General features: G+C 54.0%; 6 protein-coding genes across 6 annotated transcripts; 1 reads left to right on the forward strand and 5 right to left on the reverse strand.

Annotated features, from left to right (window-relative positions):
- Positions 1–55: 55 nt before the first annotated feature.
- Positions 56–2,284, reverse strand: V2A60_004492 (uncharacterized protein; the record flags this gene model as incomplete). Its single annotated transcript, XM_083255811.1, has 1 exon — positions 56–2,284. The coding sequence occupies one exon, from the start codon at positions 2,282–2,284 to the stop codon at positions 56–58; it is 2,229 nt and encodes a 742-aa protein (XP_083111937.1).
- Positions 2,285–2,808: 524 nt separating this feature from the next.
- On the reverse strand, positions 2,809–4,324 carry V2A60_004493 (DNA replication regulator SLD2; the record flags this gene model as incomplete). The annotated part of the gene is made up of 2 exons (XM_083255812.1): positions 2,809–4,127; positions 4,183–4,324. 2 exons carry the CDS (start codon positions 4,322–4,324, stop codon positions 2,809–2,811), a joined length of 1,461 nt encoding a protein of 486 aa, XP_083111938.1.
- A 700-nt stretch (positions 4,325–5,024) lies between these two features.
- On the reverse strand, positions 5,025–5,414 carry V2A60_004494 (uncharacterized protein; the record flags this gene model as incomplete). Its single annotated transcript, XM_083255813.1, has 1 exon — positions 5,025–5,414. One exon carries the CDS (start codon positions 5,412–5,414, stop codon positions 5,025–5,027), a length of 390 nt encoding a protein of 129 aa, XP_083111939.1.
- A 2,287-nt stretch (positions 5,415–7,701) lies between these two features.
- On the forward strand, positions 7,702–9,027 carry V2A60_004495 (Intradiol ring-cleavage dioxygenase; the record flags this gene model as incomplete). The annotated part of the gene is made up of 2 exons (XM_083255814.1): positions 7,702–8,074; positions 8,129–9,027. The coding sequence occupies 2 exons, from the start codon at positions 7,702–7,704 to the stop codon at positions 9,025–9,027; spliced, it is 1,272 nt and encodes a 423-aa protein (XP_083111940.1).
- A 329-nt stretch (positions 9,028–9,356) lies between these two features.
- V2A60_004496 (uncharacterized protein) lies at positions 9,357–10,106 on the reverse strand (the record flags this gene model as incomplete). The annotated part of the gene is made up of 1 exon (XM_083255815.1): positions 9,357–10,106. The coding sequence occupies one exon, from the start codon at positions 10,104–10,106 to the stop codon at positions 9,357–9,359; it is 750 nt and encodes a 249-aa protein (XP_083111941.1).
- Positions 10,107–11,784: 1,678 nt separating this feature from the next.
- On the reverse strand, positions 11,785–12,999 carry V2A60_004497 (major facilitator superfamily domain-containing protein; the record flags this gene model as incomplete). The annotated part of the gene is made up of 4 exons (XM_083255816.1): positions 11,785–11,927; positions 11,973–12,020; positions 12,068–12,842; positions 12,895–12,999. 4 exons carry the CDS (start codon positions 12,997–12,999, stop codon positions 11,785–11,787), a joined length of 1,071 nt encoding a protein of 356 aa, XP_083111942.1.
- Positions 13,000–13,154: the final 155 nt, after the last annotated feature.

Here is a 13,154-nt window from a genome sequence, read left to right on the forward strand (position 1 = left end):
CTCCGCAGAACAAATCAAGGCCGCGAAGTTTTGGCACGCAGTCTTTTCGGGGATCCTATCCCTGCTTCAAGGATGATGGTGCTTCTTCCATGGGCGAGATGATGTAGCCGTCCTCTGCCGATTCCTTTTGATGAGTAAAATAGAAAAACGCCCCAACGCCGTCACGGTCATATGGCGTTGGTATTTCTTCATCGGCGGAGAACCATCGGATGTGACACCGCCCAACGATCCGTGATGGCCTTGTCTTGACAGTCTGCTGTGTGTATACGAGCTCATTTGGCGCCGCGTCACACGCAGTCGAATCAATCACGTGGCGTCTGGGCAGTTTCCGAAAAACGTAGCGTGGCCTTCCGAATTCCTGCTCCATTGCAACAAACTCACAGGGCTGGCATGTATCGGAGTTTTTGACTAGATGCACGAGCACCGTGGCTCCGACACAGTACTCGGCACCATCAGAGACAGGTGTGTCGTTGGTGTGGCAGCACCTTAAGTGTGATTGTGTGAGCGAGACCCAAACCCTGTCTTCTATCAAGTACACCTGCCGGCAGAAGAATTCTTTTGAGGTTTCCGGCCCTCCGCCAAATTCCACCTCATGAACTCTCCGCACCTCGTCTTCTCGTATCTTTGAAGCTTCTCCGCACGAGCAGTGGTTCGAGAGGAAGAGCTCATTTGGCCAAGGATATTTCATGAGACCACATAGAGTATCTCCAGATCGATAATACCAGATGACCTCAAACACTCGATGACCGTCGCTGTCGACGGATACGCCTTGGACGAGGGCAAACCAGAGATCGTCATACTGATCATCCCTAGCAGCTTCCTTTTCCCAAAGAGTACCAGACTCGGCAGCATCGCGTGCAGTAGAAATTGTGTCTCCCGGCCCAATGCTGTGCAGTTCAGCCGGCTTGGGCCGATCAGAAGGCAGACAAAATATCGGCGATTGACGTTGCCCAATCAGATCCAATCTTTGACGTTTTGCGATGGCACTAAAGCCAACAACCTCCATCAGGCCTTCAAAAGGCAGGTGATGAAAGCAATCGTAAATATATTGAGTAACAACAGTGCGGTTATCATTTGTATGTGGCGGGTATGGGATGTATTTTTGACAAAAAAGCACCTCCTTCCACAGGGAGTGAAAGTCGGCCATTCTGCTTCCGAGCACCCCAACAGCCTCCTTATACAAGAATGAGATGTTGGCATTGACAGCGTTTCGGTAGTCAAGGCGAGGGTGCTTGGACATCCACGTCCCGAGCTCTTCGACCCTGTCAGATGCCGTGTAAGCTGCAACGAGCCAGGCCGCAAAGTCTCGCTGGAAGTGGTGAATGGTCACTTGCTGCTGCTCGGCGTGCTTGGCGTCGAGAAAATCGACAAAATATTTGGCAAGACCAGCCACCCACAGAAACGGCTCAAAGAACCTCTTGTATTCGACTGCGGGCGTCCCGAGCTTGTAATAGATGCCGTTGGCGGCGCTTTGCTCGGACTGGAGCCACATGTTGTCTCTGGTGCTGCTGCTGTCCGTGGACTCTCGGCCGTAGTTTCCGAGGGGCAGCGCGTGGATCGATACGCGGCGCACGTACGCGCTCTGCCCCTCCCCGTTCGCGAGGATCCCGTCGAAGCAGAGGTCCGGGAGGGTCGGCTCGGTGCCCAGCTGGTTCAGCGGCCGCATCTCGTTGGGGCAGTGTTCCGTGTCGCAGTAGACGGCAAAGTCGTCGAGCCTCAGCTCGAGGAAGTCGTCTTCGGCGGCAGATCGTTGCGGAAGAAGCATCCGCAGGGCGTCGCGCTCTGACATGAGGGGCCGCGGCGACTCGAACGGCTCGTAGTAGGATCGCGGGCTGACGAGGAGGCCATTCGGGATGCGGATCGATATCGGCTCTGAGCCAGCCGGCGCCTCACATTCGTCCTCCGAGGAGTCAGGAAAGGCGTACGCCTCATCATAATCAATGCTGGAGGGTGCTCCTTGAAGAGGCTCGGGAGCGGTGAAGAGTTGTGCATCGTCCTCTGCAAGACGAGATGGGCCAACGTCCATCTTCTCCAGAAGGCGATTGTCAATGGTGGATTCGACCGCCGTAATTTCTGGAGCAGAGGGGATCGCAACCTGGCGTTTATGAAAAACATTGTGCTTCGAGGCATTGAAGAAGGGACATTGTGCGGAGACAGGGGTGAAGGTCAAACGCGCGTCAACCGTCCGCGTTTGCGCATCTGCCGGCGGTCTTGCATCGATTGCATCCGCTGATATATGAATCATGGAGAGGGGCTCCTGAAGATGGTGCAAGTTTTGAACCATCGCCGTCGCCCTTTGTCCCCAAATACTGCCCCGTCTGAATCTCGATCATGGTGAATGTTCTTGTTGCTATTCTCGGTAAAACTTGGCACCTGTTGCAAATTGTCGCTACCGAGACCTCAATTGATCGTAGTATGTCAATGGTCCAGCTGCCGGCACTTCCATGGCCGATTTGCTGGCACAGCTCAAATGTGGACAGCTGATCGAAGAGGACTTTTGATCCGGATTTCGGACCTTGCAGTATAATTGTTCTTTTTATTCGCCATCGAAAGAACTTACAAGCCGTTTTGCTCCTTATCTCCGGTAAAAATCACAACTTGGCAGTAGAACGAATAAAATGTGAATGCATCATCCAATATATTGGCTGCAAACTGCAACTATCCCTAGTGTCAAATGCAAAGAAGAGCAAACCCAACGCCATTTACCATCCGTGCCCCGTTTTCCCGTTGCAAATGCGTACATGCCCGTGTCTGTCGTGATCTATATGCTGCCGCGCCTCCCCGCCCCCCCCCCCCCTTTTTCTCTCATCATCGGCGGCCAAACCTCCGACTGAAGCCGCCCGGCTTGCCCTTTGGGTTCTTGCTCCTCAGCTTCAGGCGTCTAAAGTTGGCGTGCGCCAGCTCGTTGACCTTGCGCACCGACTTCTTGACCACGCCCTCCTTGGCCGGCGGTTTCCGGCCTGCCGTCCCCTCGGACGCCGCCGCGCCGTCCTCGAACTCGCCGCCGTCGGCATTCTCCTGGCCGTCGGGCTGCGTCTCGGGTACCACCATGTCCTGCGAGTCGCCGAGCGGCGCGCTCGGCCGCTTCGTGATGGTAGGGCGCATGTTGACGCGCCGCGTCGTCCGCTTCTGGCCCTTCTTCTTGTACACCACCTGCGGGTGGCCGTTGCGGCCGGAGGGATCCGCCTCGTCGGGGCTATCGTATAGGCCCTCGTCGTCGAAGCCGCCGAGCGGGAGGTGGGCGACGTCGTGATCCCGGGCCAGGATCTCGCTCTCCTTCGGAGCGGCGGCGGCAACGGCGGCAGAGGACTTACCGGGCGGTGCGGTGGCGGCTCGCGCGGAGGAGCCCATGTCCGCCGCCTCGGCCTCGCGCAGGGCGGCCATGTCGTCGTCGTCATCGAGATTGTCGTCTTCCACCTTTCGCAGACTCGCGACGATCTCACTCAGGCCGCGACCGAGCGGCTTCCTCGGCAGCCTGAGCGGTGCCGGTGCGTCAAACGCCGTCTCTCCGTCGAGCGCTGGCAGAGTATGCCTTCTCAAAAATGCAGGCGTGTCAAACTGCAGCTTGGAGACGGACCCCGATGTCGGCGTCTTCCCTCCGGCACCAATGTCGTCCTTTTTCTTGAGCGGTGTCATAAAGGTGTTGAGCATGTGGCGCTTGCTGCTCGACATCGGCGTGCGGCCCAGCTTCGCCTCCGTGTCCATGGATCCGCTACGCCTGCTAGGCGTCGCGACCTCGGAATTTCGACGGCGCCGGCCCGGAGTGCTCGGGGCTAGTAGTCTACCATCTGTAATATTCTTGCTCGGCGTGCCCAGCTCCTTGTCCACGAGCATGTCAAACAGCCCAAGGACCTTGCCGTCGCGCTGCGGCGTAGGCCCGATGGACGTGACGGGCGCGGGGCTGAAGAGCTTTCTCGATATGGCTGGTGTACTCATGAACTGGTCTTCGTCGAGCGTACGGTTCTTGATTGGGGTTTCGGCATATTTGTTCTTTTTTAACGGCGTTTCTGCTAGTGGCGGGTCGGGGCGCCGTTTCTTTGGGTTCGACTGTTGTTCCTTGGTCGTCGGGACTGGGATTCTACCTGCGAGAATGTCTCGCGTCTTGTTATATTCTTTATATTTTGCGGCTGGAAATTCGATTAGAGTCAAGTAGGCGTCAATATTCAATCAATAGGGCAGTACCTATGCTAGGGTTCTGCTTGATATCCTGTCGGCCCGGTTTGGTGCCGTCGTGGGCGCTGGCCCATTCGCTCTCCCATTTTTTCAGGTCGGCCCGGAGTTCTTTGGATTTGCGCTCATAAGAGGCTTTTGCTTTGTCGTCCATGATTCCCAGGCGTCATCTGTGGCGCTGACTGCAGGTTTGGCCTTTTGCTATTGTCACTGGGGCGGCGGAGCTTGCTGTTGCAGGATTGATATGTGCGGTCACAGATCGCGTAGCTGCCCTTGAGGACGCGTTTTGGCCAGTGCCAGGCCGGCTAGCTTCAGTGGACGCGAGACCGCGTAAAGTGCCAGTTTTACCAGGATACGCCCGTTACATAATAAGGCATATTTTAAGAGAAAAGAAAGAAAAAATGGCACTCGACCTTCTTGCTGAAATAAAATGTATTATAATAATAACTTCAGGCGATTTGTCTACTTTGCAAAGGTGATTGGTGTTGTCACTGACAAGGCCGGCCGTGGTGTGCCCCTCACATACCAACAGCTCAGAGCGCCTGACAGAGGCACTCAGAGTGGGCGACGAAAGAAAATACATGGAAACAAGGTTGATGGACTTTGCTTAGTATTGTATTTTCGAATGCGACGAATTACATTGATTGAGCTAAGGTTTTTGCGGTAATGGTCAAAGGCAGACAAGCAAGCAGTTCAAAGTAGGCAGGGTTGCGTGACAAAAGGTTGCAGATCTCCAGCCAGCTTCCAGACAGTATACTCGCATTTCGGAGACTTTTTCCGGCGGTATGAAGTGAATGCTTGTAGTAAATTATGCCATATACCGAAGACTTGCCCCTATTTCAATCACAGCAGGCTTAACACTCCCAGCGGCGAGCTGGGTCGCTCTCATCGTCGTGGGCAATCTTGACGTCGCCCTCCCACTCGCCGACGACGAACTCGGGATGAGAAGCAAGTCTGATGATGCCGTCGTTGTACTCAAAGATCTGGCCGTCGCTGCCGTTGCGCTCTTCCTGAGTGGCGCCCGACTCGCCTTCGATCTGGTTGAAGCAGAGTGCGAGGCCAGAGTGGCAGTTGATGAGCTGGCCGTCCTCGAAGCGCCAGCGCTGGTTAGAGGCGTCCTCATCATCGCTCTTGGCCTCCCAGGCGATTACGGAACCGCCGGCCTCGGTCGACATGTAGGCGACGTCGAGGCAGCGGCCGCTGGCGCGGTTGCGGATGAGGAACTCGCCGTCGGGGAAGGTCATGGTGTGGTGTGGGTGTTGAAAAGCGGTAGGCTGTGCTTGGTTCAAGGAGAGATTTGGTGAGATGCGATGGCTCGGATGATGGAGGGATTGATGGTATATAGAGAGGAGATGTGTTTGGTGAGGAGGGGCAATGCCTCTTGCTTATATATGTAGCTCAGCCAGAGGCGGCAACTCTGCGTTGCCCCTCACGTTTCCTTCACATCCACATCCAGCTGAACGGCAAATGCCTCAGGAAGAGGGGCCCTTTTTCGTTTGTTGTGCTGTGCTGTGTCGCATGGATGCAAGTGTTTGCGGTGCTTTCATGACGTGTTGAGGTACAATTGGATGCCAAATGGTCCCGAGTGCCGCAATAATATGCATGTAACCGCGGGCACTGCCTCAGTTATCCTTGGCATCCAGGCTATTCCCGACTCCACAGCGGGAGGATGCGCTGTCCGGGATCAAGAACAAAGGCGAAGGCGTAGTATTGAGAGGTCAACAAAGAATTCACTCGCGTGGGGAGTGGACGAGCTTGTTTCATGCAGCCAGGTCAGAGTCTGGTTGAGTGGTGGAAGTGGCATTGCGTGAGGAGGGGTGGGGAGGGGGCAGCGGTTAGAGATTTTATATCAGCTCACAGGCATCAAGGTGGTATTGAGACTCGGCGGGCTTTCCAAGAAGAGAAAAAACACGGGGAATATACTCGAGATGAGGGGTAAAAGAAAAGTGTTTGCTTACAACCTGGAGCTCCCTTCTTCGTGACCGTTGGCATGTCTCGGCCTAGTTTCCGTTAGCACCCCGGGTACGCCGCCCCGACTAGCCTCATCTCCACCACCCAAAGATCGACCACGGGAGGGAGGGTTTTATTTCGCCATGGAAGGGTGCTTGCGATGGAGGGGCCAATCTGCACATTCCACGCATCCCACGCTGTGTTACATTGACAGGCTCCGGCTTCTCTGTCCGCGTTAAAACCGTAGATATCACTCGTCGAATTCTCACCCTGTATGCTTCACACTCTACACACTTGGATTCGACCCTACCAGCACGATTCATACGCCTTTACACATGACGTGACCAGAGAGCCGCTGCTCGCGCCCGACAGGTTCACTCGGGAAATCTCGACAAATTTCTCAGCCGGATGCTGTGTAACCATCCAGCTAATGTCCCGCAAATGCCGACCTTGAGTAGCCATTAAATTGGCAAGCGTCTTTGATTTTATTCGCAAGAATACATGTTCAATTGATAGGTTCAAGCGTGCCACCATCACCATACCACCTCCGTTACCAAGAGTGTACCGAGCATGCCGGACGCCCCGCTGGCTAACCAACCAACCAACCAACCAACACAGCCTCACAGCTGCATAATTATAATGCAAGTGGCCTCGCCTCACAAATCGTGAAAACTTGGGGCATCCCGCGGCCCTTTGCCGCGCTTGATCAGTTCTCGCGAGAAGTCTGGCCACTCGCGCCGCGTCAGCTCGCCACCTGTCGCAAGCCACCAGCAACCAGTCTCGGGCTGATCCCACATGGCCTCCCACATCCCGAACCAACGCACCACATCCTCCCGCCCCATGCAACGCATGGCACATTTTTAAGTTTAGCGGCAGTCCAATTGCCGGAAGTCAACTCCAAAGCATAGATGGCGGCAATCGCAGTCTCGCAGACTATGTAGCACTGCTGATATTTCGCCGACACGATCAAACCGAGCCGATTGGGTCGGACAAACAGAGGTCGAAAATGGCACATATATGATGATCATTGAGTTCTTGTTGAGCCCTTACCCGTCCATATCAACTTGCCTGGGAATGAACCGCTGCTGACTCGCGCTCGGTGTTTTCTCGTCTTGGCCAACTTTAAAAAAGGTTCCTATTTTGGGTCGTAGCAAGATAGACGCATGAATAAACCCGCGCTAGAGCATGTCATGGGGGGGCGAGATGGACCGCAGCTCCTGCTAGATCCCTTGGTCGTGGGGTATCGCACGTCACCCAGATGGCTGTTGCAAATTACGAAGCTCCTGGACTTGATTGGTCGACTCCGGCCGGCATCTCAGAAACAGCCCGCGGCTGACGTGGACGGCATCTGTCCTGCGTCTTGCGAGATTGTGTTTTGGCATGCACACTTGATCTGCTTCTCATCGTACGTCGGTGACGGGTGACGCGTATCTGTCGAACCTTGTGCCTGGTCAAAGCTGACGACGCCATTACACGTTATGATGGACACTGAATCAGTATATAAGTAGACAAGTCGAGATCCTTCTCTGCAGCTATCTTGATACAATACCAACAAACTTCAGCACTGCAATTACTCATACAATGTATTTTCCTCATCTTTTAGCATTGTTCGCTACCGCCGCTGGCATCGCTGACGCCCACCCCGGCCATGATTTGAGTGAGGAGATTGCAGAGCGTCAGCTCTTTCTACGATCTGTGCGAAGAGCGAGCCTGGCTCATTGCGCAGACAAGCTCAAAGCCCGAGGTGTAGAGGCCAGCAACGTTGCTCGACGCTCAGCCGCTGTCGAGAGCAAACGTCTTGCCCGAGGGATCCAGCGCAGAGATGCGGACAGTGATCTTTCCACCTCTCACAACAGCACCGACTTGGGCTACACGGAAAACACCTCCATCTCGGAGCTGTTCTCTAGCAACGGATCCTGTCTGCTGACCCCGGAAGTAACTCAAGGTCCCTATTGTACGTTGTTCTTCCCAGATGCGGCTCCTTGCATACCAATCTAACCCACCGCAGATGTCGGAGGAGAATCTCTTCGAAAAGACGTAACGGACTCGGAGCCAGGTGTCGAGATTACGCTCGACTACCAAGTCATCGACGTTGATACCTGCGAGCCCGTACCCGACGTGTACGTCGAAATATGGCACTGCAATGCCACCGGTGTGTACTCTGGCGTCGTCGCCAACGGCAACGGCGATTCCTCCGACGAGTCCAACCTCGACAACAAGGCCCTCCGCGGCATCCAGCCGACCGACCAGGACGGTGTCGCCCAGTTCCAGTCCGTCTTCCCCGGCCACTACACGGGCCGCGCCACCCACATCCACGTCATGGTGCACACCAACGCCACGCTCTACGCGAACCAGACGCTCGGCAACCAGGTCTACGCGAGCCACGTCGGCCAGACCTTTTTCGACCAGGACCTCATCGCCGCCGTCGACGAGATCGCGCCGTACAGCACCAACGAGCAGTCGCTGACGGACAACTCCAAGGACAGCATCCTGTCGCAGGAGGCCGGCACCGACGGCGTCGACCCCTTCATGAACTACGTCTACGTCGGCGACGGCCTGAGCGACGGCCTGTTTGCCTGGCTGGCGTTTGGCATCAACACGACGTACTCCAGCGAGGTGACCCCGGCCGCGTTCGTCTACGAGTCCGGAGGCGTCGAGAACAGTAACTCGGGCATGGGCGGTCCCGGCGGAGGAGGAGGCGGCGGCCCCCCTGGCGGCGGTAGCGGGGGCCTTCCCGGTGGCGGTCCCGGCAGCAACACGACCGCTGCCCCATCTGGAACTAGCTCTACGTTATCCGGGACTCAGACTGGCGCGAATGGAACTCCGACTTTGAGCAATGTTGGCTCTGTTGTTGGCGCGTCTTTCGCGGGGCTCCTTGGCATCGTCTGTCTAGTCCTTGTACTGTAATTGGCCATGAGTGAATTGGTAGGCATGATGAGCTGAAAAGAAAAACTATAAGCAAGACGAAACAGAAATATTGAGGTAGCTAAATAAATTTCCACGCCATTGCTGTTGTGCGATGCCAATGTATGTAATACTCGACTGCCATCAGTGAATACACATCCCACGCGGTGTTTTGGGTTGCGCGAATAATTATGTATAGACATCGATGCAATTATATGCTATCTAGCCTAAAGTTGACATGATACAGCTGGGGGCAGCCGGCGTTTTCAGGTGTTGTACTTGGCCTAGAAGCCGACCTCTCACGCTGTCAAATTGCAGCCGGGACAAAATGCCTAGGCCGGACAGTCCACGTCGTAGAATATCCAAGTGGACGTGGGTAGGACTCCATTAATGATCTGGTACGTAGGTTTGTCGTATAGCCAGCAGTTACGGTCCCCTAGGCGCACTTCGCATGATTTGCACCGGCTATCGGCCTTGCACAGGTTGCGGCACTCGAGCACGCTAGATACCTTGAGCTTGTTGTAGAAGCCTTCGGTGTCGGCGGGAACGTCGCACAACATGCAGTCGCGGTCGCTCAGTACATGGCTCTGACCGCCGTTGTCGCAGGCTTTAATCTTGGAGAGCGGCCGGTCAAAGTACTGGCATTGGCTCATGTCCGCGTCGTACTGCCAGGCGAGGCACCGGAGCGACTTGTGGCAGTTGTACTTGCATGTCTCCTCGCCGCCCTGAACCGTGTCCCAGTCGTAGTAGCCGGAGGCGGGCCCGGGACGCCTGCACGTGGGCTTGAACTTGCCGGGCGTCGGGCAGGCCCTGTCGTGACGGACGTAGCTCGTGTCCGGCTGCTTGCTTGTGTCGGCAACGGACTTGGGGTAGAGCCAGCAAGTCTGATTGATGGCTCTGTACGCCCAAGACAGGCAAGCTGTGTCCGCCATGCAGTGATAGTAGCAATCCTCAATGATGGCCACGTCTACGAATGACGCGGACGGATCTCCGCCAGAGGCAGTGATGGCGCAGGACGGCGTTGCGAGCGCGGCAGGCAGCAAGGCCAAGCCGGCGGCAGCAAAGCAAGTAGTTTTCTTCATATTGAGCTGGGTATTGGGCTCAAAGATTGGTCATGAGATATGCACTTTTTTCGAGAAATTTTCTCGTGAGGAGGGTGACGCTCTGGATTTATACAAGTAATTTGGGCTGCTACTGGTGCAGCTTGATTCGTAGATCCTTCCCTTATCACCGTGCAGAACGAGGCGCGGTTATCTAGCTGCCGAGACATATCATTTTGGAGGTTTATTAGCCTTCTCGCCTGACTTCGACATCCGAAACCTCACGATGCACCCCGGATCAGCCTGATGGCGTGCAACAAAAGTTTGAGACTTGACAAGTGCAAAGATAGGCTTCACTGGGTATAATAGCTTCACTGGGTATAATAGCTTCACTGGGTATAATACTGTAAGATTGAAAGATGCCACAATACACTCGTATGGATAGAGCTATGGGGCTTTGAAGAAAATGGCAACAAGTGTGCGCAGCAGCGGGGAAAAAATAACGCTCTTTGACTCACAAGTGCTCCATGTGACGATCAGGAGACATGCATGTGGCCATCCATGTCCAGTTTTCTTTCCTTACCGAAGTCCCATAGACACCCAGTCTTGAAAGACTATTCAAGTCACTGGCTGATCAGGCTGTGCCAAAATTTTGATCATCACCTCTTTGTCGAAATGACCGATTGGTCGCCATGCGTCGGCCGGCGGCGACAATCACCATCAATTATGAGCAAGGTGAACTTTGGATCCTGACCAGAAGCCGACTCGGATGCTTTTTTCTCCGAATCAATGCAGTCCTGGGTCTTGGGTCTCCTCAAACGGCAAATATGTCTGGGCTCAGCCCATGTACAACCGCAGAGCCTGAAAGATAAGACATTGGACGGGTTGCAAGTCCCAGTGCTTCCGCAACTGACCAGACCTTTGTATTGCCCCGTGTCGCTGTCTGCGCATTCGTTATCTAATTCGCTTTCCCGCTCCGTCACGTAGGTGGCCGCCCGATGCCCGAGACAACCTGTCCTAGATTCACCAGGATAACCTTTTCAAGCTCGGTTTTAGTGATTTTCCAAGTAGGGTCTACACTATACATACTCCATATCACAAAAGCTTCTCGGTAGATTAATATCTGGTAATTCGGTTAAAGATCTCTACTTACTTTTTATATAAATCATGATACAAATTTCAATAAAAGCTCTGTCAGCCTTCATAATAGCCCGGCTAATGAAATTCAACGCCAGGAATGAGATGATTGATCCATGTCATGTTGGATATAGACTGGCAGCGGAGCAAAATGTCGTTACGAAAATCCCGACATAAACACGGTATTGGCAGCTTTACTATTACGCTGCAAGATTCCACCGTATCTGATGAAAACGAAAGGAATTATTCCCATCAACAAGGTCAGAAATCCAAGAAGCGATGGTGCCCAGTGGATTCCCAGTCGGCCATACATAGGGCCGGCGGCCAATGGCAAAAGGACAGCCCCAATTGATCGTGTCATTCCCGCAGCTCCCTGCGCAGAAGCTGAGCTTTGGCGGAAAACGTCTGTCAAATAGTTCACCATGGCCATAAACACCAGCTGATAGCCAGTGTAAAAGAACAAGCCGCTCATTGCAGGAAGAATGGGGGACGTGCTTTCCGAGACCGTCCAGCCCAGCCAAAATAATGCAATAACCATGCTGATAATCGTTAGAAATAAACGATAGTGCTGAATGGGCCAAGCTTACAATGGGGACGCAAAACACGCAATGGGAAGACGACGGTAGATCTCTTGTTGCGCCCATGACTTTCCTGCTTTGGCAGATACGTCATACCATCGATTGAAAACATGGAATATTGGTAGTGATAGTAAGATGCCGGCCAGCACTCGTATTGTTAGCATAATGTGAGTGGATGCCGAGGGTGACTTACTTGGAATGTATGCGAGCGACGCATTCCCGGGAGATAGTCGGTAGTAACCTGTCGTCGTTACTTAAAGCAAAAGACCAGAAAATCGAATGACGTACCTTGAAAAACTATGGGGTAGGCTTGATACATCAAGTATGCAATCGCGTAGATTAACGCTAGATACAGCGAGGTGAGAAGCAGTATAGGCTCGGTAATCATCAGATTTATGGGCCGCAAGAAGACCCGTCGAGGGTTGAATGGATCAGCTTCTGCCACAGACGCGCCCTGTTTTAGCTCCGCGTCTAGTCGAGCTCGAATAATCTCACGGTTGAGCACCGGAGCAAATGTTTCTGGAAGGGTCAGGACAATTGGCAACCCGAGAACCGCAATCAGGGCTGCTGCCCAGAACGGCCACCTCCACGAAGCCTGTGAAGTGAATCCAGATATAATAGGCGCCAAGCAGGGCCCGAGACTCGTGACAGTCATGTAGGCGGCAAGGGCCGTGCCTCGCTGGGAGGGGTCATCCAAAATGTCCGCGTACAGACCGCCAATCACGGTGGTAGGGGCGGCGGCATTGATCCCACCCAGCAGTCTAAACAGAAGCAGCACAGGATATGTTGGCGAGGCTGTGCAGAGAAGCATGAAGAGGAGATAACCGAGAAAGGTGCCGATGAGGACAGGCCGCCGACCAATGTATTCGCTCAGCGGGCCAAACAGCAGCGGGCCAACAACGTAGCCACACATGTATAAAGAGTTGAGGAGGGTCAGTTGCACTCGGTTTGTGACGGAAAATTGTTCAGATATGGCATCGAGCGCGCCGGATGGTATGGATGAGCCGAGATTGCAGTTGAAGGTGCATAGGGCGCCGGCAGCGATGATGTGGAATTTTCTGGGCTGAAACATGTATTAGTATGTTGATTCGGATCTTGCAACATTTTCAACTGACCCATGATAGACTGGTTAGATTGATTATCACTGCCGTGTTGGTCTCGGCAGCGGCGGCATCTTCATTTCTCACTTGCACGCTTTGCACATTTGTCATTGCCTTCATGTTGGTCGTGATGAAGGAAAACAGCTACCAGGAACTCGGGCCAGCACATCTTTAAATACGCAAATTTTGATTATTTGATCGGTGAACATATATCCTGGACATAACAAGATGGATACTTCAATGCAGCGCAGAGAATCGCCGTGATTGGCCAGAAT

Source organism: Cordyceps javanica, chromosome 3, assembly GCF_051103115.1.
Source record: "Cordyceps javanica chromosome 3, complete sequence".
NCBI lineage: Eukaryota > Fungi > Ascomycota > Sordariomycetes > Hypocreales > Cordycipitaceae > Cordyceps > Cordyceps javanica.